Below are 24,494 nucleotides of genomic sequence, written 5' to 3' on the forward strand. Positions count from 1 at the left end.
CATATGTTGTGAAATTTGTTGTTTTGCGGCAGATATATCTATGAACTAGGCACACATTCATTTAGTTTAGTTGAATGTTCTAATTTATGCTCTTAAGATGAAACATCAAACACTATACACACCTCAGGGAAACTTTTAAGCATCCCTAAAAATGGCTACTTATTAACTAACTCGAATGATTTGTAAATAATTAATATAAGCAGCACCTTGAAACCATGGAATCTACCAAATACAACCAGATGACAGCTTTCAGTTCCCCATTTGATTATATTTTAAAACAGTACATTCGGTAGGAGACCTGTTGGTGAGAACAAAATAGTTTCTGTGTTCTGGAGATTACATTATCCTGTAGGGCTGCAGAGATACTTTACCACTGGGAATGAATACTTCTACAGCTTAATCATAATGAAGAAGGAGCTTCTCTGTTATTATGGATGCTGAGAAAAAAAATCCTCAATATGCAAAATCCAGGAAATGAACCATGGGAAAGTTCGAAAGATCAGGAAGCATTTGTGAAAAGAAAAAGTTGAGGATTCAGATTCAATGTTTCAGTATCTTTGATCAGAAATATTAGCTGATTCTCTCTGCAGATTCTGCCAGACCTGCTGAGAGTTTCCAGCACATTCTATTTTTATTTCAGATATCTAACTTCTTAAGGAGGGGGATGTCGTTAAGAGAGGTGAATAGTGAAAGGAATTACCTTCCTTTTTTTCTACTTTCAGTTTCTTCAAACTATGCTCATGGCTGCCATCCTGATTCTTACAATTTCCCCTGCAACACTTAAACAAGTTACATGAAGTGATATTATTTGTATATGCATATATGTGTACAGTATTTCTCATATGTACAGTTATTCAGAGCTAACAAGGTTTTAGGTTAGGATCTAATGTACCACTAACAATTCCCCAGGCACACTCAAGAATGTGAAGCAGCAGCAGAGGAATAGAATAAGAAACCGATACAGTGATCTATAGAACATTAATCCATCCAGCCTCAGCACCGTCAATAATTTGGCTGCTATTTGCTCTGTTTTCCAGTACTATTGCTGCCACCTTGCCCTGTGCAAGTTATAGTACCAGTCCTTAATGGGAGAGGGTCCCAGGTTGTCAATGAAGTAGGAATTTAAATGAACAAAAATAATAAAATCACATCACGTTGAATTAAGCAGAATCTGGTTGATGAAAATAGCAGCAGCATTGCAGAAAGTACTGCTGATTTGTTACCTTAAGTTAGGTGACCTAATTTATAGTTGTCAGTGTACAACTATATTAAAATTACTTCAAAGTACACTCTTCAAATTCTTTGTAAAATTAGCAGTTACAGTGTGCATTGAGATATTTGGTCTGATTTCTTTTTTTTTGCTTGCTTCACTTTATAGTTGTTTAAATGCTATAATGTTCATAGGTTGTGGTAAAATAAAGTACTATATTACCTTAAGAGTCTCTTAAAAGAGAGAGAGATGCAGAGATAAACCTGTGTCAACGATCTTGGTTTATTTTCCAAACCTCTTACTCCTCAAACTCATGTGAATCCAAGGAGAGCAGTTACTGATGTTACTAAAAGTGTGTAAGTATGTATGGATATAATGCTGGGATATTAAGATTTGAGAAAAATTCAGAAAGCATGTCAAACATTCAGAATCAGAATCACTTTATTGCCAGTATGTGAAACATAATAGAATTGATTGTGGTTCAGTGCCCAAGTGTAAAACACAGGATAATACCATAACAGACAAACACAATAGCAATCAGCAATTTGCAAAACAACAGTGTAAACAGCCACGCGGAAACAACAATTAGCAGAATGGTCACATGCGCATTCGTCAATAATCAAATTTAAATTAATGTCCACATATGAATAGACTCAATAATTATCAACAGAACAAGGAAAGCAGGAAAGACCATTTTACGGGTCTTTTAACTTTTAAGAGGACCATTTAACTGTGCAGGTGCAGTTAAGTTATTACACCTGAGTGAGCTTTGTTGAGAAGCTGGATAGCTACAGGAAAGAAGCTTCAGAGAAGACATGTAGCCCAGATGGTGATGGATTTGTAGCGTCCCCATGATGGCAATTTGATGAATAGGTGACTGCTAGGCTGGGCAGAGTCAGCAGTAATTTTATCAACTCTTTTCTTCGCTCTGGCAATGAACAGGTCTTTTAATGTCGGTAGCTGACAGCCAGTGATCTTCTCCACTGAGAGGACCACTGGCTACAACCAGGACTTGGAGAGGGAAGAGGCAGCAGAAAACCAAATGATGATAGAGGTGGTTACAACATTCAGTGATGGCTCAGTAAAAATTCAGGCCACATACCCTGATTTCTTCACCGCTGTAGATTCTCCTTTAAAAAAAGTTCCCTTTCTGTAAAAAGTATTTATTTTAAATTCCAGATACTTCAACTTTGCAATAAGCAACATCATCCACATCATCTGCTTTAAGTGACAAAAGAAGGAAGTGCAAATGGCCCTCAGTGCTTCAGTATATCTCTTAGATATTTTTCCAAATGAATTAGTTGGACTTACTGTTGATTACATATGTTATGCAAGCTTCGGATTTACTTCATTAGACATGTAAATCATTGTTCTTGGTTAGTTGTGATTTCCCTCCATTACAAGATCATCATAAGTGGAAAATCCTACGTGAAAGAGCAGGGCTCACGTAGTACATTGCATAGGCTTTGTTTATTTGTTGCACATCCATATACAGTTTAGAATATCAGACAGAGATTTCCATTTCTGAATAAACCAATAAGACAAAATATAACATATTGCACATTACAAATGGATATTTGTATCTTAAACCAAGATAACATTTTGTGATATTGTAATGATAAACTTAAACACGTCACTAGTTCAAAACCAGTTAGATCTCTGGTATAGTCTACAAAATATCCCTTTAACTGAATGCTATTAACTTACTTGTTTCTCAATGACCTGAACCATAAAATTAGATGATTGAAATTGTGCAAAATCTTAGAATTCTGTAAATTATTTGAGATTTTTTCCAATAAAGTTGGCTCTTTCCAGATGCCTTTACCTTTTTTTAGGGCTTTCATTTCTGCTTTAAGCAACTTTGTCTGCAGCCTCCAGTACAATTTGGGATTAGAGTGCAAGCCTTCAATATTAATAGTTCGCCCAAGACCTTTCCTTAAAATCTCTTCATTTAGGCAGATTGAGAAAATTAATCCCTTAAGGAGAGAAAAAAAATATTTTGTTGAGCACCTACACATTTCAAAATTACAGTGTGCCATTCATCAATAATTTTTTCTGACCCTGATAATATTATCTGACAGATGCCAAGTTTTAGAATTAGTGTGCATCCCTATGCAAATATTAAGAAATATCAAGAAAATCCTTTCAATTCATCGTAATATTTTAGTGGAAATATGCATTCTTTTCTTAAATTAATTAGTTTACAAGTTGCTACTATGGCTATATGATCAGATGAATGGATAAGTTTCCTGGTCTTTCTCAGGAATACGTTTTCTTTCAAAAGTAATTAGTCCCTAATAAATAAATAATAAAGACACAACATTGAGAGCCTAGGGTAATCATAAAACAAATTAGAACATGACAATCCTATCTAATGCCAGACAGTAGCAAGAAAAAAGGATCAACTAGCATGTACATACAGAATAATCAAGGTAGTTAAGGTAGTTTAATGCTCCTATTTGCAAGCAGCAGGTTTATACAACGACTCTGATATTTGCAGGTATAGCTTCTTCAGACCAAATTTTTGAGTGTTTCTACTATTCAACTGCCAACTCTGTTTTGTCCTCCCCATAATCCTTTGTCATTTAAATCACATTTGCCTTCCATCCTATTGCAGCCTCACTACCTCTCTTCCGCACATACTTTCCTTGCACCTCCTTAAAATCTGTTCCATGTGATATGATTTACATGAACCTTAAATACTGCTCCTTTCCCTCTGCAGTTTCCATTGGGCAAAAGGAAGTCCCACATCACCAGGCTCAAGGATAGCCAAACTCATTCAACTGTTCAGTTCTTGAACCAACTGACAAAACTCTAATCAGTAGAATTTAGCGAAACTATGACCACTTTGAACTAAAATAGACTTTGTTATAAATTGTTCTAGTGTTCTTTCTTGTAAAAATTGTGTTTATACTTTTTCTTGAAGATACTGTTTATATGACACTAAATACCTATGAAGAAGTGGCAAGTACATTTTTCACTGCACTGTGCGCATATACAGTAGGACAATAAAATCATTTTTTTTCTTATTTGCTGAGTACTTACATCAGTTTCAGTTTATTCTTATATTTCTAGTATTTGGCCTCATATATCATCAAGACTGGTGTATATCGTTAGTTATTTGAATGCTATGAATTTTGTAAGTCCTGGGTACGACTCTAAACTGTAACCGGTGATGAGGCTCTGACTGGGGACTTTCAGAGCTTTGGGGAACGTGGAGTTACCCCTTAGTCATTCATTGCTCCCAGAGCTGCTCTAACCGGGAACGGTAGCACCTGCAAGGGTTCCTACTCAGGATACGAGCGAAGGCCAATGGCAGATCCAGCAAGTTCAATAACTGAACTTATGACGGAGAAGGCGGATGAGCTAGGACCTCAAATGTCAACAGCTGTAGTACAGGCGGATGAACATTTGGGAAGAAAAATGGTGATTTCTTTAGTTTGCCCAACTGTAGGCAAAAGCAAACCACTGTTGCTAGATACTAGGTTTCCTAGAATCTATTTGCTAAGAAAACCATGGTCAAACTCACAAAATATATCACACAACAACAGCGTCAAGTGGATCTTCCAAGATAATTCTGAAGATGCTTCGCTCGGTAGGGTTGATTCTGGGCAGCAGGCGATCCCTGACCTTCATCAAGCTACTGCTCATAAAATTCAAGTAACACAAAAGAAAATTATTGCCACTTGGAATGTAAGAACCCTATATCAAGCAGGAAGATTGGACAATCTGATAAACGAAATGGAAAGACTAAAGATTAACATCATGGGAATTAACCAAGTTCATTGGACAGGGTGCTGGAACATGTCAGAATAGAAATAAAACACTAATTTATTCCTGTGGAACATCCCATACTAATGGAGTAGGAATTCTTACGGATGAAAACATGGCAAAAGATGTTTTAGGACAATATCAGAAAGAGTGCTCCTTGTTAGATTCAGAGGGCAATCATTTGATTTGGCAATTATACAGGTATATGCGCCAACAACAGATGGAACAAATAAGGATTTAGATAAATTCTATGAAGAGTTTGAACAAGGAAAGAATGGATGCAAACCTCAAGATATTGTTATTGTCATGGGAGATCTAAATGCTAAAGTACGACAAGGTGCTGATGGAAATACCATAGGAATATTTGGACTAGGGGAAAGAAATGAAAGAGGTGAGAAATGGGTAGAATGGTGCAAGATGAATAATCCGGTCATTATGAATACCTACTTTAAAAACTATCCAAGACGCTTGTGGACCTGGAAAAGTCCAGGTGATAATACTAGAAATCAAATTGACTTTATTACTATAAACCAAAGACTTAGAAACTCAGTGACTCAATGCAAAACATATCCAGGTGCAGACTGTAATAGTGACCATAACCCAGTAGTATGTCATGTAAAAGTAAAATTTAAAAAAACCAAAGAAGCAAACACCTGAACACCTTGAGTACTTGCAATTAATTAAAGAAGAAAACTTAAGACAAAAATTTACAATTGAAGTAAGGAATAGATTTCAAAGTCTAGAAATATAATCTGTTGAAGATGATAGCAATCATGTAGAAATGAAATTTAACTCTCTAAAGGATGTCTTGGCAGAATCAGTAAAGTCAGTGATTCCTGAAAGAGAAAAAAAGCACAAAGAATAAATTGATGACAGATGAAATCAAAAATCTAATGGAAGAAAGGAGACGGAAGAAAGCAAATCCTATAGAATATAGGTCCTTAGATAAAAAAGTTAAAAGCTTATGTCAAAAAGCCAAAGAAGAATAGTTAAACCAGGAATGTGAGCAAATAGAAAGAATCCCTATTACTGATCCAAAAAGGTTACATCAACAAATCAAGAAAATCACTGGTAAAAAGCTCTTCTGTTCTTCAGGTCGACGTTTGAAAGCAAAGGACGGTACCATTATCATGGAAAAAGATGAGGTTATGAACAGATGGACTGAGTAAATTCAGGAATTGTTTGATCAAGGCGAAAAACCAGAAAAACCAGAAATTAAGAAAAACATTGAAGGTCCAAGTATGTTAAAATCTGAAGTTCGTAATGCAATAAATAAGATGAAGAAAGGAAAGGCAGCAGGTCCTGATGAATTAGTAACAGAACAAATTATCACCCTTGAAGATTATGGAATTGAAAAACTTACTGATATAATCAACGACATTTATGAGACTAGAATAATAACAGAAGAGATGAAAAAATCAGTATTTATCACTTTTCCTAAGAAACCTGGAGCAATAGAATGTGAATTACATAGGACCATAAGTTTAATGAGTCATATCACCAAGATACTTCTAAGAATTTTGATGACAAGAGCTTAAAGTAAGATACAAGCTGAAATAGGTAAAGAACAATGTGGTTTTGTGAAAGACAAAGGTACAAGAAACGCAATATTGATGTTAAGGATTCTATAAGAACGAGCTATTCAAGTGCAAAAAGATTTGTTTGTTTGTTTTATCGACTACACAAAAGCATTTGATAAAGTGAAGCACAATAAGTTACTTGAAATATTACAGAAAACTCTAGATCTGGATTCGAAAGACCTCCACTTAGTCAGAAATCTGTACTGGGAACAAAATGCCACTGTAAAAATAGATGGAGAAGTGAGTCAGTTTACGAAAATCAAGAGAGGCATTAGCCAAGGGTGTGTTTTATCCCCTGATTTATTTAATGTGTACAGTAAAACAATATTACAAAAAATAAGAGATATCTTGGGAATCAATGTTGGCGGTAAAACATCAATAATTTCAGTTATGCAGATGACACTGTGTTAATTGCAAGTACGGAGGAAGAACTACAAAACTTAATTGATATAGTTGTTGAAAAAAGTGCAAAAATGGGTCTATCTATCAATTGCAAAAAGACAATGTGTGGTGATATCCAAAAAGGAGAATCCTATCTGCAGGCTGAGAATAAACGGGGAAGACATAAAACAAGTGCAGAACTTTTGCTACTTAGGAAAGCTGGGTGACATCAAATGGCAGGTGCGACATGGACATCAAAAGAAGAATAGGAATGGCAAAAGAGACCTTTACGAGAATGAAGAGTATACTGTCCAATACTAAACTAGGCATGACAACCCGCCTCAGAGTACTGAAATGTTACTTTTATCCAGTTATGTTATCTGGCTCAGAATGTTGGACAATATCTATTTAACATGAGGAAATGGATCGAAGCAGCAGAGATGTGGTTTTTGAGGAGGATACAAAGAATATCATGGACGAAACAAGTATCTAATGAGGATCTCATGAACAGAGCAAACATAAAAAGAGAAATAATGTATGAGATCATGAAAAGGTAACGCAACTTCACTGGATATGTGATTAGGAAAGAAAAGTTAGAATGCACGGTAACTATGGGAAAGATTGAAGGGAAGAAAGCAAGAGAAAGACAAAGACAAATGATGATGGAGATGGCAGCCAGAGAACTGGAAATGAAAACCAATGAATTGATCTACTTGACCTGAAACAGGAGTGTGTGGGCCATGGCGGTCAAAGCTCAAACTGGGCACGGCACCTGACGATGATGATGATGAAGTTTGTAAAAATTTGGGCCAGTCAGACTTGATTTTGCAGTAATTTGATACTACCTGTACAATGCACCCGAGAATCCACAAAATTATTATCAACTACAAACATGTATTACAAACAAGCATTCTGTAGCTACATGTCACATTTACTCCAGAAATCTTCTTGATGCTGCCTTTTCTTTAATGTTTGTTAATTTGAATTTGTGGACAATTTAAATTTTAAGCAAAAGCACATCTGAATTAAAGACACCAGAATGCAGTCAAAAGATAAATTTACAGCTGATGGAAACAAATTGAAAATATTTCAACTGAAACCTTTGCATAAATGCACTAGCAATTCCCTGGGAAGCTTTAAGTTCCAATAATACAGAAGAATATTATATTTCATTTGCTTTAAGAACAGGCACCAAATGAATGATAGGCATCATTTTCTTGCACAATTTTGATTACACAAAAATATGAATTCCTTCTTCTAAAATATAGCTTTACCTTATTTAATCTCACAATGCAATCTATAAAAGAATTCTCCCTTCTCAGAAGTTGAAACCAAATAACGTGGGGATCTTTTACTTGCTCACTTAACCAGGCTCTCCCTTCATCAGTCATTTGCAAGCCAGCCAACCTAATCATCAGGTGACCATCTTGTTGCCCTGAGAAAAATGGAAGTGTTTCTTTACTAGACAAGGCAAAAAAAAGGGAAAAATTTAACACATACATGCATAACAGCAATTTGCAATCTGGATTTCCTGTCACCCTCAGCTATTTTGTGATAATATAAGCTGCTGGGCACCCAATAAGAGGATCTCATAGTAACCACCTTTGTATGAATGGTCATGCTGTAACTTAGAATTGAGAAAATATATTTCTGAATTTACAGGGTGACATCCTATTTGATCTGAAGAGATCTGCAAGAATTAGGTTGAGTATGAAAAGTTACACTATTCACATTTTCTTTATCACTTATAATTGAAGTAGTAGTAAAACTGCAGTCCATCAACATATATAGGGTGATATACAGATATAGGGTGCTAAAGCAAATAATGTAACAAGCCATTTACCAGACAGAAGTTGGGTACACATGTAAAAAAAGATTCAGTTATACACTCAAATGACAGGAATTCTGCAGATGCTGGAAATTCAAGCAACACACATAAAAGTTGCTGGTGAACGCAGCAGGCCAGGCAGCATCTCTAGGAAGAGGTGCAGTCGACGTTTCAGGCTGAGACCCTTCGTCAGGACTAACTGAAGGAAGAGTGAGTAAGGGATTTGAAAGTTGGAGGGGGAGGGGGAGATCCAAAATGATAGGAGAAGACAGGAGGGGGAGGGATTGTCCATTCGTCCCCCCCATCCCTCCCCACAGATCTCCCTCCAGGCACTTATCCGTGTAAGCAGAACAAGTGCTACATATGCCCTTACACTTCCACCCTTACCATCATTCAGGGCCCCAAACAGTCCTTCCAGGTGAGGCAACATTTCACCTGTGAGTCGGCTGGGGTGATATACTGCGTCCGGTGCTCCCGATGTGGCCTTTTATATATTGTCGAGACCCAACGCAGACTGGGAGACCGCTTTGCTGAACACCTACGCTCTGTCCGCCAGAGAAAGCAGGATCTCCCAGTGGCCACACATTTTAATTCCACATCCCATTCCCATTCCGACATGTCTATCCACGGCCTCCTCTACTGTAAAGATGAAGCCACACTCAGGTTGGAGGAACAACTTATATTCCGTCTGGGTAGCCTCCAACCTGATGGCATGAACATCGACTTCTCTAACTTCCGCTAATGCCCCACCTCCCCCTCGTACCCCATCTGTTACTTATTTTTATACATTCTTTCTCTCACTCTCCTTTTTCTCCCTCTGTCCCTCTGAATATACCCCTTGCCCATCCTCTGGGTCCCCCCCCCACCGCCCTCCTTGTCTTTCTTCCCGGACCTCCTGTCCCATGATCCTCTCGTATCCCTTTTGCCTATCACCTGTCCAGCTCTTGGCTCCATCCCTCCCCCTCCTGTCTTCTCCTATCATTTTGGATCTCCCCCTCCCCCTCCAACTTTCAAATCCTTTACTCACTCTTCCTTCAGTTAGTCCTGACGAAGGGTCTCGGCCTGAAACGTCGACTGCACCTCTTCCTAGAGATGCTGCCTGGCCTGCTGCGTTCACCAGCAACTTTTATGTGTGTTGTCAGTTATACACTGAATGCCATGAATTTTAGCTGAAGATAACAATATGATGTTCTGTATTTAAAAAGTTGTTACTATCTTATGGAAGAAGTACAAAACCAAGCTTTAATGTCCATTTGCCAATGTTGAAAAAGATTCTATAGAAATCACCAGGGCCAACAGTCAACTGTGGTTCAGTTTGTTACACATTCAAGCAAGTCAAATCCATTAGTTATAAAGTGCTGTGAAACATCCTAAAAGGATGTTTATGAATAGATGTTTCTCTTTCCTTCTGCCTTAAAACATGATCAGAAGCACTGCGACTCTAAATTCTGTTTTAATTTCCCAGATATCAATTTGTTTCCAAGATCTAATAATGTCCTAGTACAGGTATTTGAAAAAAACTTCTGAGAAAACAAAATAATATGTAGAAAAAACATGCCAAATTAGAATAATGCTATTATTAGGCATGTTTTATTAGAATTCAGACTGAATGCCGGCTAACTGATCTACTTCTGTTCTTATGCAGTACAGCTAAAATTATCCACTTGATTGTTGTACGGATGCTTAGCCAATTAATTTAGTAAAAATAAAGTTTAACAAAATGAAAAATAAGCCATTGTGCCTAATAGTGGAAATAACATTGCAAAAATGAGATCCATGAGGTTCACCACAAAAAGCCTTTTGAAAAGAGGTAACTTTTCCAGATGTGCAGAGGAGATTTACAAGGATGCTGCCTGGACTGGGGAGCATGCCATATGAGAATAGGTTGAATGAACTCCGCCTTTTCACCTTGGAGCCTCGGAGGATGAGAGGTGACCTGATAGAAGTGTACAAGATAATGGGAGGCATTGATTGTGTGGATAGTCAGAGGCTTTTCCCCAGGGTTGAAATGGCTAGCATGAGAGGGCATAGTTCTAAGGTGCTTGGAAGTAGGTACAGAGGAGATGTCAGGGGTAAGTTTTTTTATGCAGACAGTGGTGAGTGCGTGGAATGGGCTGCCGGCAGCGGTGGTGAAGGCAGAAAGGATAGAGTCTTTTAAGAGACTCCTGGATGGATACATAGAACTTAGAAAAATAGAGGGCTATGGGTAAGCCTAAGGTAAGGACATGTTCGGCACAGATTGGTGGGCCGGAGGGCCTATATTGTGCTGTAGGTTTTCTATATTTCTATGTGCTGGATATTTAATCTATGTCACATGATTAATGTTTTGGAAGTTTAATAGAAAACCTTTGAGTACAAAACAGATATAGCAGCAGACTGCAATTCCCAAGAAAGCTGAAGACTTAATGGCCTCCAAAACTCAGTTCAGAAATGTCTCTTCAACAAGGGAGGGAGGCAGAAGAAAGGAAATTATAGGCCAGTTAGCCTGACCACAGTAGTTGGGAAGATGCTGGAGTTGAATGTTAAGGGTGTGGTTTCGGGTACTCGGAGGCACATGGCAAGAGGGAAAATCTTGCCTGACAAATCTGTTGGAATTCTTTAAAGAAATAGAAGACATAGAAAACCTACAGCACAATACAGGGCCTTTGGCCCACAAAGCTGCGCTGAACATGTCCTTACCTTTGAAGTTACCTGGGTACCTTAAAACTGTGCCCTCTCGTGCTAGCCATTACAGCCCTCGGACTATCCACATGATCAATGCCTCACACCATCTTATACACCTCTATCAGGTCACCTCTCATCCTCCGTTGCTCCAAGGAGAAAAGGCCAAGTTCACTCAACCTACTCTCATAAGGCATGCTCCCCAAACCAGGCAACATCCTTGTAAATCTCCTCTGCACCCTTTCTATGGTTTCCACATCCTTCCTGTACTGAGACAACCAGAGGATAGGAGGACAGGCAAAGGAGAATTGGTCGATGTTGTGTACATGGATTTTCAGAAGGCCTTTGACGAAGTGCTGCACGTAAGACCCCAGGGTATTACAAGAAAGGTACTAGCATGGATAAACCACTGGCTGATTGGCAGGAGGTAAAGAGTGGGAAGAAAGGGATCCTTTTCAGATCCTGTCGGTGACTAGTGGTGTTCTGCAGGGGTCGATGTTGGAGCTGCTTCTTTTTCTAACATATGCCAACAATTTGAATGATGAAATTGATAGCTGTGTGGCCACGTTTGCAGACAATATGAAGACAGGTGGAGGGGCAGGTAGTGTTGAGGAAGCAGAGAGATTTAGACAGATTAGGAGAATGGGTAAAGAGGTGGCAGATGGAATACAGTGTCAGGAAGTGTTTGATCATTCACATTGGTAGGAATAAAAGCATGGACTATTTTGAAAACAGGGAGAAAATTCAAAAAAATCTGAGGTACAAAGTGACATGTGTATGATTCCCTAAAGGTTAATTTGCAGCTGAATTGGTGATGAGGAAGGCGAATGCAACAGTAGCATTCAGTTCAAGAGGACTAGAAAAGCAAAGATATAACACTAAGGCAGTATAAGGCACTGTTGAGGACTTACCTAGAGTATTGTGAGCAGTTTTGGCCCCTTATTTCGGAAAGGATGTGCTGACATTTGAGTGGGTTTAGAGGAGGTTCACAAGAATTGTGAACCTCGTTGTGGGCCGAACGGCCTGTACTGTTCTAAGAATGATGCCAAGAATGAAAGGGCTATCATATGAGCAGCCATTGAAGGCTCTGGGCCTGTACGTGCTGAAATTTTTAAAAATGAGGGGGATCTCACTGAAACCTATCAAATGTTGATAGACCTAGATAGAGTGGATGTTTCCATTGGTGGGGGAGTCTAGGACCAGAGGGCACAGCCTCAAAAGAGAGGGACATCCATTTAGAACAGAGATGAGAAGGAGTTTCTTTAGCCAGAGGATGGTAAATCTGTAGAATTTGTTACCACAGACAGCTGTGGAGACCATGTCACTGGGTGCATTTAGGGCAAAGGTTGACAGGTTCTTGATTAGCCAAGGCATGAAAGGTTATGGGGAGAAGGCAGGAGAATGGGGTTAAGACAGAAATGTATCAGTCGTGATGAAGTGGTGGAGAAGACTCTATGGGCCAAGTGGCCAAATTCTGCTCCTATATCTATGGTCTTATGGAAATCTGCTTTCCAAAACAATAAATCCTTTCACCAGCAACTTTATTAATCAAGAACTCACTACTAAGTCTTTTTAGAGGTTGTGTTAAATGAACAAAGCCATTCAAACTGAGAAGTTTCCACATCAGCATCAAATATTTATCTTAGTAACACCTACAACTTATAAACTGAGCTAGCACATCATTATAATACAAAACTTGCTGATTCAATTCTACAGAACACAAATTTTTAGAATGGAAACTTGTGTCTTGCAGTAACTGAAACAGAGCAAATGAGTTCCATGCAGCCACATGATGAATTTTACACTGTGCTAACAAAATTTTAGAATTAGACATATTTAGTCACATGTAGAAGACAATATCACAATTAACATTTCAATTTTATTTAACTTATCTGTAGTTATACCTATTATTATATGTCCATAAGTGTTTACTTACTTTTTTTTTGCAGGGTTGAAATAAAAGGAAGGCTAATAGGAATGTGTTCTGTTTCCAGTCCATTCTCTGTTACATGATGTATTCTCCCTCGAAGTTTAATATTTTTTTCAATAAATTTGTTAGGTATTTCTAAGGCATTTGTAAATTTAGTAGTCTGTTAAGATGAAGGAAAATTAACTTTCATTGTTCATCAAAACGTATTACACAGAAGTTTCCACACTATAAAATTATAAAACAATCTTTTTTGCATACATTATGCAGTGAGTGCAAGTCAACGTGTATTAGATGTACATTTAAATGTACTCGATCTCCCAAGACTTTATCAGATGATTTTAATAACGTAAGAAACAATGTGTTACTTACGCAGTGCATAATTTTGCTGCGCTTGCTTGCTAGATTAAAATTATATGTCTGATAGCAATAAATTAAAACATTCTGTGATAATTCAATTTGATGGAAGAAAGTACAGGAATTAAACTGTGTTCCTCATATATAGATGCTGAACAAAGTACAAAAAAAATCCCAAGACTGATTACAATGCATCCAATCTTCATTGCATTTTTTAAGTAAATCATTCCCCTAAGGCTCTGTGCTTGTAATTTGGAATATTTTGCTCTATACTATTAAGGCTATTTTGTCACAGAAGGCTTGACGAATAAGGTAGAGCTTCGTTCAAACTGTTTTTTGTGCATCTACAGTTTCTAGAGACAAACGTGAGAAAGTGATTCTCTCTGGGTACTATATTGATTATAGAGCTTGGAATGTGATCATCTCTTTCATAAAGCAACTGGCATACTGAACGTACATTGCCTCCACAGGTAACACATGGATGAGTTTAGACAGACAAATCTTCTTCGAAGAGTTGAAATGTCTAATACCACAGGGCATGCACTTAAGGTGTGAAGGGGTAATTTCAAAGGAGATGTGAGGGGCAAGTTTATTTACACGAAGAGTGGGGAGTGTCTGGAATGGTTGTCTGGGCTGGTGGCAGAGGTAGAAATGTTAGAGACTTTTAAGAGACATTTAGATAGGCACATGAATGCGAGGAAAATGGAAGGATATGGACACTGTGCAGGCAATGGGGATTAGTTTACAAACACAAAAAAAAATCTGCCTGAAATGTCGACTATACTTTTTTCCATAGCTGCTGAGTTCCTCCAGCATTTTGTATGTGTTACTTGAATTTCTAGCATCGACAGATTTTCTCGTTTTTAAAAATCTGCAAAAGCTAGAAATCCAAGGCAACACACACAAAATGCTCGAGAAACTCGGCAGGTCAGGCAGCATCCATGGAAAGGAATACACCGTCAATGTTTTGGGCCGAGACCTTTCAACAGGAATGGAAAAAAGATGAGTAGTTAGGTTAAGAAGGTGGGGAGTGGAGAGAAAGAAGTAGGTGAGTAGTGGGTGATAGGCGAAAACCGGGAAAAGGGGAAGGGGGTGGAGTAACAAGCTGGGAAGTTGATTGGTTACAGAGATAAAGGACTGGGGGGCAGTATCTGATAGGAGAGTTAGAAGAGCATGGAAAAAAGGGAAAGGGGAGGAGCACCAAAGGGAGGTGATGGGCAGGTAAGGAAAAAGGTGAGAGAGGGAAAAAGGAATGGGAAATAGTGAGGCGGGGGGGATTACCAGAAATTTGAGAATTCGATGTTCACACCATCAAGTTGGAGGCTACCCAGACAGAATACAAGACCATAAGACATAGGAGCAAAATTAGGCCATTTGGCCCATCATGTCTGCTCCACCATTCAGTCATGGTTGATCCTTTTTCTTTCCAACCTCATCCTTCTCCTCGTAACCTTTGATGCTGAGTCCAATCAAGAACCTATCAAGTTCTGCCTTAAATGCACCCAATAACCTGGCCTCCCCAGCTGCCTGTGGTAACAAATTCCACAAATTCATCATCCTCTGGCTAAAAAAATTTCTCTGCATCTCTATTTTAAATAGATGCCCCTTTATCCTGAGGCTGTGCCCTCTTGTCCTAGACTCCCCCACCATGGGAAACATCCTTTCCACATCTACTCTGTTTAGGCTTTTCCACATTTGAAAGGTTTCAATGAGATCCCCCCTTCCTTCTAAATTCCAGCGAGTACAGACCTAGAGCTATCAAATGTTCCTTGTATAAGCCTTTCATTCCTGGAATCATCCTAGTAAACCTCCTCTGAGCCCTCTCCAATGCCAGCACAACTTTTCTTAGATGAGGAGCCCAAAACTGTTCATAATACTCAAGGTGAGGCCTCACCAGTGTCCTAAAAAGCCTCAGCATCACATCCTTGCTCTTGTGTTCTCCACCAACGGTCCCCAACTACCCGGCCGCAAAGCATGTGCTACTGGGCCGCGAAGAAACGATATGATTTGGCGAAATGAAACGATATGTGTCAGCTGCATCTTTCCTCATTCCCTGTTATTCCCACTGTTGAACTTTAACGCATGCGAGGTCATTAGGCAAGCGAGGTCATCACGCAAGCGAGGTCATCAGTGATGTGCAAAGGAATGGGTCCATGACCCATTTGTGAATGTCCCCGGTGATTCATCCATGTCAGTGCAGGAAGATCAACTCCTCGAGCTCGCAAATGACAGTGGGTTGAAAAGTATGTTTGACATAACATCTCTGCCAGCATTTTGGATCAACGTTATGGCTGAATATCTTGAGATAGCCACGAAAGCATTGAAAATGTTGCTTCCATTTCCAACATCATATTGCTGCGAAGCAGAGTTTTCTGCAATGAATGCAATGAAAACTAAATTGCAGAATAGACTGGACATAAGGAGCCCCCTTCGAGTATCGCTGTCTCCCATCACCCCTCGATAGGACCATCTTGTTGCAGGAAAACAAGCCCAGGGCTCCCACTGATTCAGCGATATTGGTGTGTTGCAATGATTTTATGTGTTCATACAAGGAAAATATGCACTGTGTGTTTAATATCCAAACATTACTTAAAATGTTATGATACTATTGATTTATAAGTGACTTATAATTCAGTGGTCCCCAACCTCTGGCCGCAGAGAATGCAGCGGTACAGCAGTAGCCAGAACGCACCCAGCACATCTTTAAGAAAAAAGCCTAAATAAACAAGCTAATTAATTAGGTGCCGCCCGGCATGTAAATGTCGGCCCAGATCAGAGGTGATTGTCAATTGCGTCGCCTCTGATCTGGGCCAACATTTACATGCCGGGCGGCACCTAATCAATTAGCTTGTTTATTTTGGCTTTTTACTTAAAGATGTGCTGGGTGCGTTCCAGCCACCACTGCATTCTTCACGGCAATGTATCGGTCCGCGGCCCGGAGGTTTGGGACCACTGTTATAATTGACCTATCACTATATTCATGTGAGGAAAATATGCACTGTGTGTTTAACATTAAATTTGTTAGATAAACCCCTTTAGAAACTAAATTGAGTGTATTAGCTACTTATAAGTGACTTATAGTTGACTTATCACCTATATTCTGGTTGTAATTAACCACCCCCCTACCCCGCCCCCCCCCCCGAGTCTGCCGGTCCGCAAGAATATTGTCAATATTAAACCGGTCCGCGGTGCAAAAAAAGGTTGGGGACCCTGTTCTAGACCTCTTGAAATGAATGCCAACATTACATCCGCCGTCCTCACTAACAACTCTACCTGCAAGTTAACCTTTTGAGCATTATACACAAGGACTCCCAAGTCCTTTTGCATCTCAGATTTTTGGATTTTCTCCCCAATAAGAAAATAGTCTGCACATTTATATTTTCTACCAAAGTGCACGGCCATGCATTTTCCAACATTGTATTTAATTTACCACTTTCTTGCCCATTCTCCTAATCTGTCTAAGTCCTTCTGCATCCTACCTGTTTCCTCAATACTACCTGGCCCTCCACCAATCTTCGTATCATCTGCAAACTTGGCAACAAAGCCACCTATTCCATCATCTGAATCATTGACATACAGCATAAAAAGAAATGGTCCCAACACCGACCCCTGCGGAACACCACCAGTCACTGGCAGCCAACCAGAAAAGGATCCTTTTATTCCCACTCGCCACCTCCTACCAATCAGCCAATGCTCTAACCATACCAGTAACTTTCTATAATACCATGGGTTCTTAACTTGGTAAGCAGTCTCATGTGTGGCACCTTGTCAAAGGCCTTCTGAAAGTCCAAATATACAATATCCACTGCATCCCCGTTATCTATCTTACTAGTAATCTCCTCAAAGAATTCCAACAGGTTCGTCAGACAAGATTTTCTCTGAAGGAATCTACGCTTTGTCCTATTTTGTCCTGTGTCTCCAAGTACTCCATCACCTTGTACTTAACAATTGACTCCAACATCTTCCCAACCACTGAGATCAGGCTAAGTGGTCTATAATTTCCTCCTTTCTTAAAAGGTGAAGTGATTATAAGGTATAAGGTGTTGCTCCTCCAACCTGAGTGTAGCCTCATTGTGGCAGTAGAGGAGGCCATGGACTGACATGTCAGAAAGAAAAGTAGAGTTAAAATGGGTGGCTACCAGGAGATCCTGCTTTTCCTGAGTGTAGGTACTCAGCAAAGACAGTCTCTCAACTACATCAGGTCTCACCAATATACAGGAGGCCACATTAGGAGTACCGGATACAGTAGATGACTCCAACAGACTCTCAGAAAAAGTGTCGCCTCACCTGGAAGGACTATTTGGGACTTGAGTGGTAGTAAGGGAGGCGGCGTAGGGGCAGGTGTGGCACCTGTTCTGCTTGCAATGGTAAGTACCAGGTTGCTGTGAGAATCAGTGGGTTTATAAAATATATCAGTAGATAGACTGTCTCCATAGACAGAGACAGAGTGATCGAGAAAGGGGAGGGTGGTGTCAGAAATGGATCAAGTAAACTTGTGGGCAGGGTGGAAGCTGGAGGTGGAGTTGATAAAGTAGACAAGCTCAGCATGGGTGCAGGAAGCAGCACTAATGCAGTCGTCAATGTAACATAGGGATTAGTTTAGTTTACAATTTGATTACTAATTTAATTGGCATGGCACAACATTGTTGGTTCCTGTGCTATACTATTCTATGTGCTATATATGTATTCATTAGTGCTGAGGCAGAAATTTATGTCAGTTTTAGGGCAATAAGGTGTAACTGGTTTTTTTTTGTAATTTAAGATGCTCCTAAACACCTAACAATCAAATGAAGTTTTGTAACCTGATAAGGGCAAAGAAGCCATTATCAGACACTTTCCATTACAACCTGAATGTTAGAACCAGAATTTAATTCTACAACACTTTTCAATGGGACTTTTTTTTCCAATTCCCAGTTGTCATTGACAACGAGGTTGTAAAACCAGAATTTATATCATTTTCTATTACAATTAAGCAGTACAGGCTGTTTGAAATATTGAGCTGCATTATGCTTGATAAGAAAATGACAACCTGGAATGGTAACTCGATATCAAAATGATGGTCTAGCTTCGTTCTGTGACATGGGTTACGTACACAAAGAAGGTTCTTTAAACACCTGAGACTTCCGGGACACTTACTAGCCTGACGCTTCTGGCTAAGATCACGATTCCGACCACTGCCAGACCCGTGCTGATCGTCTAAAAACACAAGCAGAGGGACAAGGCAATGAGAAGCAACCTACAATGCAAACTTCTCCAAGCTTTCTGCTAAAGCACCCAAATTACAAAGTAAATCCCTTTGCCTCACTATCCCAATACTGTGCGTCCATTTTATAGCAGCTAGATCGTCAGTATGTAAATATCCCTCATACCCGAACCACCCGAACATGCTCGTCCACAAACTCCACAGCTTTGCTGAGATAGTAACCGAGCGCATTCGGCCCCTCGTCAGACATGTTTTGCGCGCTGCATCACGGGAAGTATCGTGCGAATTGCTGAAGCGACGCGTGCTCGTCCGCGCATCAAACGGGCGGGCAGCTTGGTCACGCTTAAAGCCTCGTTTATACTTCTGCGTCAACGCGTCGCCGCAAAGCTGACACCGAACCCGACGCGAGAGCATGCGTTGCTGCGACGCGCAACTGTCCCAAAATGTAACCGCGCGTCGCGGCAACGTAGGACGCAACAGCTGTGATTGGTCCGCTTGGTATCATCGCATGTCATCCTACGCTGCAATAGCTTCCCATTGGGCGACTGAAGGGCAGGGAAGGAACTCGGCTGCAATGCTCTCCATAAGCTTTACAGACCCCCGAAATTATGAAAGACACATTTCGCACGAATGTCTTGTTTACCCCGAGACTACCATGACCATGAAGCCTTGTGCGGGCACCAGTGCACATGCGTGTACGTGCCGATTTTATTCTCCTACAAATCGTTTTTGGTGATTCTGTTCAGTGAAACTACTGTACATACATTATTTCTACTTTATATAGGCTGAGTATTTATCATATCATTCCTGCTTTTACTATATGTTAGTGTTATTTTAGATTTTATGTAACAGCGCATCAATATAGTGATAAGTCAATTATAAGTCACTTAGAAGTCAATAGCATCATAACATATTAAATAACGTTTGGATATTAGACACACAGCACATATTTTCCCCATATGAACATATAAAATCATTGCAACACACCAATATCACTGAATCAGTGGGAGCCCTGAGCTTGTTTCCTTGCAACGAGAGGGTGCCATTGAAGGGTGATGGGAGACAGCAATACTCGAAGGGGGTTCCTTATGTCCAGTCTATTCCGCAATTTAGTTTTCATTGCATTCATTGCAGAAAAGCCCGCTTCGCAGAAGTATTATTTTGGAAATGGAAGCAAAGTTTTCAGTGCTTTCGTGGCTATCTCAGGATATTTGGCCTTGACTTTGATCCAGAATGCCGGCAGAGATGTTATGTCAAACATATTTTTCAGCCCACCATCATTTGCAAGCTTGGGGAGTTGATCTCCTTCCCGCCCTGACATGGATGACACGCGGGTAATGACCTCGGGTGCGTTCAAGCTCAACAGTGGCCGTGACAGGGAATGAGGAAAGGTGCAGCTGACCAATATCGCCAAATCATATCGTTTCCTCGCGGCCCGGTGGTTGCAGACCACTGTGTTAAGATGCAACCCGTCCCTTCTGTACAATTCATCCTTACCCCAAAACAGATCCCAGTGGTCCAAGAATCTAAATCCCTGCCTCCTGCACCAGCTCCTCAGCCACACATTCAGATCCCCAATCTCCCTGTTCCTGTCCTCTCCAGCACAAGGAACTGGAAGCAAACTGGAGATAACCACCCTGGAGGTCCTGCTTTTCAGCCTTCTTCTGAGTTCTCTGAAGTCACGCTGCAGAATTTCTTTCCTCATCCTCCCGACGTCATTTGTGCAGACATGCACCACCATTTCCGGCTGTTCACCTTCACCTTCGAGGATACCCTGCAATCGGTCTGTGATGTCCTGGATCCTGGCACCAGGGAGGCAACACACCATCCTTAAATCCCACCTGTTGCCTCAGAAACCCCTTTCTGTACCTCTCATTATGGAGTCCCTTCCTACCATGGCTCTGCCTGACTTCTGTCTCCTTGTCTTTGTTTCAGCGCCAATTTTTGACTCGCAGGCCTGTCCGCCTCTCAAACTGGCACTGTCTTCTGTCCCGACAGCTTCCAAGAGGGCGAACCTGTTATCAAGAGGTACATCCCCCGGGGTGTCCTGTACTCCAAGCATCCATCGTCGCCCCCCCCCCTCTTCCGGTATCTTCGGTGTAACAATGTCGCTGTAGGTCCTGTCCAGAAAACTCTCGGTTTCCCGAATGAACCTGAGGTCATATAGGCCCAGTGGCATCAGATGCTCTGCATATGACAAGCCATTCAATCCTGGGAACATTTTTGTGAACCTCCTTTGAACCCTCTCCAGTTTCAACACATCCTTTCCAAGATAAAGGCCCCAAACTGCTCACAATACCCCAAATGAGGCCTCACTAGTGCTTTATAAAGTCTCAACATTACATCTTTGCTTTTATATTCTAGTCCTCTTGAAATGAATGCTAACAATGCATTTGCCTTCCTCACCACAGACTAAAACTGCAAATTAACCTCAAACAAGAGAAAATCTGCAGATGCTGGAAATCTGAGCAACACACACAAAATGCTGGAGGAACTCAGCAGGCCAGGCAGCATCTATGGAGAAAAGTACAGTCGATGTTTCAGGCCAAAACCCTTTGGCAGGACTGGAGAAAAAAAGCTGAGGAGTAGATTGAGAAGGTGGGGGTGGGGGAGAGAGAAACACCAGGTGAGAGGTGAAACCTGGAGGAGGAGGGATGAAGTAAAGAGCTGGAAAGTTGATTTGTGAAAGAGACAGAAGGCAATGGAAGAAAAAAAAGGGGGGAGAAGCACCAGAGGGAAGCGATGGGCAGGCAAGGAGATAAGGTGAAAGAGGGGAAAGGGGATGGGAAATGGTGAAGGTGGGGTGGGGGCCATTACCAGAAGTTAGAGAAGTCGATGTTCATGCCATCAGATTGGAGGCTACCCAAACAGAATATAAGGTGTTGTTCCTCCAACCTAGGTGTTGCCTCATCAAACAGTGGAGGCGGCCATGGATAAACATATCAGAATGGAAATGGGAAGTAGAATTAAAATGGGTGGCCAGTGGGAGATTCCGCTTTTTCTGGTGGAAGGAGCACAGGTGCTCAGTGAAGCAGTCTCCCAATCTACCTCAGGTCTCACCAATATACAGGAGGACACACCAGGGGCACTATACTCAGTATATGACCCCAACAGACTCACAGGTGAAGTGTCGCCTCACCTGGAAGGGCTATTTAAGGCCCTGAGTGGTCGTGAGGGAGGAGGTGTAGGGGCAGGTGTAGCACTTGTTCTGCTTGCAAGGATAAGTGCCAGGACGGAGATCAGTGGGCAGAGACGAATGAACAAGGGAGTCGCATAAGGAGCGATCCCTGCAGAAAGCAGAAAGTGGTGGGGGGTGCAGAGGAAAAGGTGAGTTTGGCGGTGAGATCCCATTGGAGATGGCGGAAGTTTCAGAGAATTATGTGCTGGACGCAGAGGCAGGTTGGGTGGTAGGTGAGGACAAGAGAAATCCTAACCCTGGTAGGGTGGCAGGAGCATGGGGTAAGAGATGATGTGCGTGAAATTGAAGAGATGTGGTTGAGGGCAGCATTAATGGTGGAGGAAGGGAAGCCCCTTTCTGTGAAGAAGGAAGATATCTCCTTCATTCTGGAATGAAAAGACTCATCCTGAGAGCAGATGCGGTGGAGACGGAGGAATTGAGAGCAAGGGGTGGCAAGTAAAAAGTGGTACAAGTAACAAGGTGGGAAGAGGTCGTCCAAGTAGCTGTAACAGTCTATAGGTTTATAATAGACATCAGTGGATAAACTGTCTCCAGAAATAGAGACAGTGAGATCAAGAAAGGGGAGGGAGATGTTGGAAATGGAGCTGGTAAACTTGAGTGTACGGTGGAAGCTGGAGGCAAAGTGGATGAAGTTAACGAGTTCAGCATGGGTGCAGGAAGCGGCGCCAATATCGATGTAGCGTAGGAGAAGTGCAGGACAGTCACCAGTGTAGGCTTGGAACGTAGACTGTTCCACGTGGCTGACAAATAGGCAGGCATAGCTGGGACCCATGGGAGTGTCCGTGGTTACACCTTTTGTTTGAAGGAAGTGGGAGGAGCCAAAGGAAAAATTATTTAGTGTGATGACAAGTTCTGCTAGGCAGAGGAGAGTGGTGGTGGTGCAAGGAAACTCAGGATTCCTACACAAGGACACCCAAGTGTCTTTATCCTCAGATTTTTGTATTTTCTCTCCATTTAGAAAATAGACAACCCTTTCATTTCTTCTAAGTTTATGACCATACACTTCCCGATACTGTATTCCATCTGCTATTTCTTTGCCAATTCTCCTAATATGTCTAAGACCTCTGAAGCCTCCCTACTTCCTCAAAACTACCTGCCCCTCCACCTACTTTCATATTGTCTGCAAACTTTGCAACAAAGACACAAATTCCATCTTCTAAATCATTAACACATCATGTAAAAACAATCAGTCGCAACACCACTAGTCGCTGGCAGCCAGCCAGAAAAGGTTCCGTTCAATCTCATCATTGCCTTCTGCCAATCAGCCGCTACTTTATTCATGCTAGAATCCTTCCTGTAATACGATGGGCTCATAGTTTGTTAGGCAGCCTCATTAGTAACACTTTGTCAAATGCCTTCTGAAAATCCAAGGACACACCACCAACCGATTCTTCTTTGTCTATCCTGCCTGTTATCTTTTCTCCCCCAAAGAACTCTGCCAGATTTGTAAGATCTTCACTTGTGGAAACCATGCTGATTGTGGCCTATTTTATCATGTGCCTCCAAGTACTCTGAGGCCTCATCCTTAATAACTGACACCAACATCTTCCCAATCACTGAGGTCAGACTAACTGGCCTGTAGTATCCTTTCCTCTGCCTTTCTCACTTCTTGAAGAGTGGAGTGACATTTGCAAATTTCCATTCCTCTGGAATCATTCCAGAATCTAGTGATTCTTGAAAGATCATTACTAATGCCTCCATGATTTCTTCAGCCACCTCTTTAAGAACTCTGGGCTGTACATCATCTGGTCCAGGTGACTTATCAAACTTCAGACCTTTCAGTTTCCCCAAGAACCTTTTGTCTAGTTATGGAAACTTCACACCCTTTGACACCTAGAACTTCCACCATACTGCTAATATCTTCCATAGTGAAGACTGATTCAAACATACTTGTAATTCCACAGCTTCTGAGTTGTGGTAATACAAATGAATAACAAGGAGATAAAATTAGGTTATTTTCTTGCTGAAGGTAATCATTGTTACTTTACATTTATAATCCAAGCTTGAATAGAGCCATAGAGGCATCACAGCTCTGTAATGGATAGCATAATGGTACAACCAGTAGAACTGCTGCTTTGAAGCACCATTAACCCAGGTGCAATCTTAACCTCTGGTGCTATCTGAAATTCACACACTTTCCCTATGACTTCATGGGTTTTATGCCAATACCCGAGTTTCATCCCATATGCTGAAGACATGGGTGGAGAAGTTAATCATTAATCATAAAATTGCTCCTAGTACTTGGATGAGTCGTAGAATCTGGGCAGGGGTGGGGTGGGGGGTGTTTGATAGGAACATAGGAAGAATAAAATGGGATCAGTGTAAAAAGATACTTGATTGTGTGGATTCAGTGGGCAGAAGGGACCACGTTCTATGA

At 40.9% G+C, this 24,494-nt stretch overlaps 1 protein-coding gene across 4 annotated transcripts; it reads right to left on the reverse strand.

Annotated features, from left to right (window-relative positions):
• Positions 1 to 1,639: 1,639 nt before the first annotated feature.
• c18h3orf33 (c18h3orf33 homolog (H. sapiens)) lies at positions 1,640 to 19,405 on the reverse strand. Of its 4 annotated transcripts, none has more exons than XM_063045797.1 (6): positions 19,085 to 19,405; positions 18,852 to 18,911; positions 13,368 to 13,521; positions 8,217 to 8,377; positions 3,036 to 3,186; positions 1,640 to 2,340 (listed from the first exon to the last, which is right to left on the reverse strand). In XM_063045797.1, exons 1-6 carry the CDS (start codon positions 19,166 to 19,168, stop codon positions 2,300 to 2,302), a joined length of 651 nt encoding a protein of 216 aa, XP_062901867.1. In that variant the 5' UTR covers positions 19,169 to 19,405; the 3' UTR covers positions 1,640 to 2,299. The 4 variants fall into 4 exon arrangements, with proteins under 4 accessions (XP_062901867.1, XP_062901866.1, XP_062901868.1 ...); XM_063045796.1 differs by having other exon boundaries at positions 1,640 to 2,634; XM_063045798.1 differs by having other exon boundaries at positions 1,640 to 2,734; positions 19,085 to 19,403.
• Positions 19,406 to 24,494: the final 5,089 nt, after the last annotated feature.

The sequence above is a fragment of the Mobula hypostoma genome, chromosome 4 (genome assembly GCF_963921235.1).
Source record: "Mobula hypostoma chromosome 4, sMobHyp1.1, whole genome shotgun sequence".
Lineage (NCBI taxonomy): Eukaryota > Metazoa > Chordata > Chondrichthyes > Myliobatiformes > Myliobatidae > Mobula > Mobula hypostoma.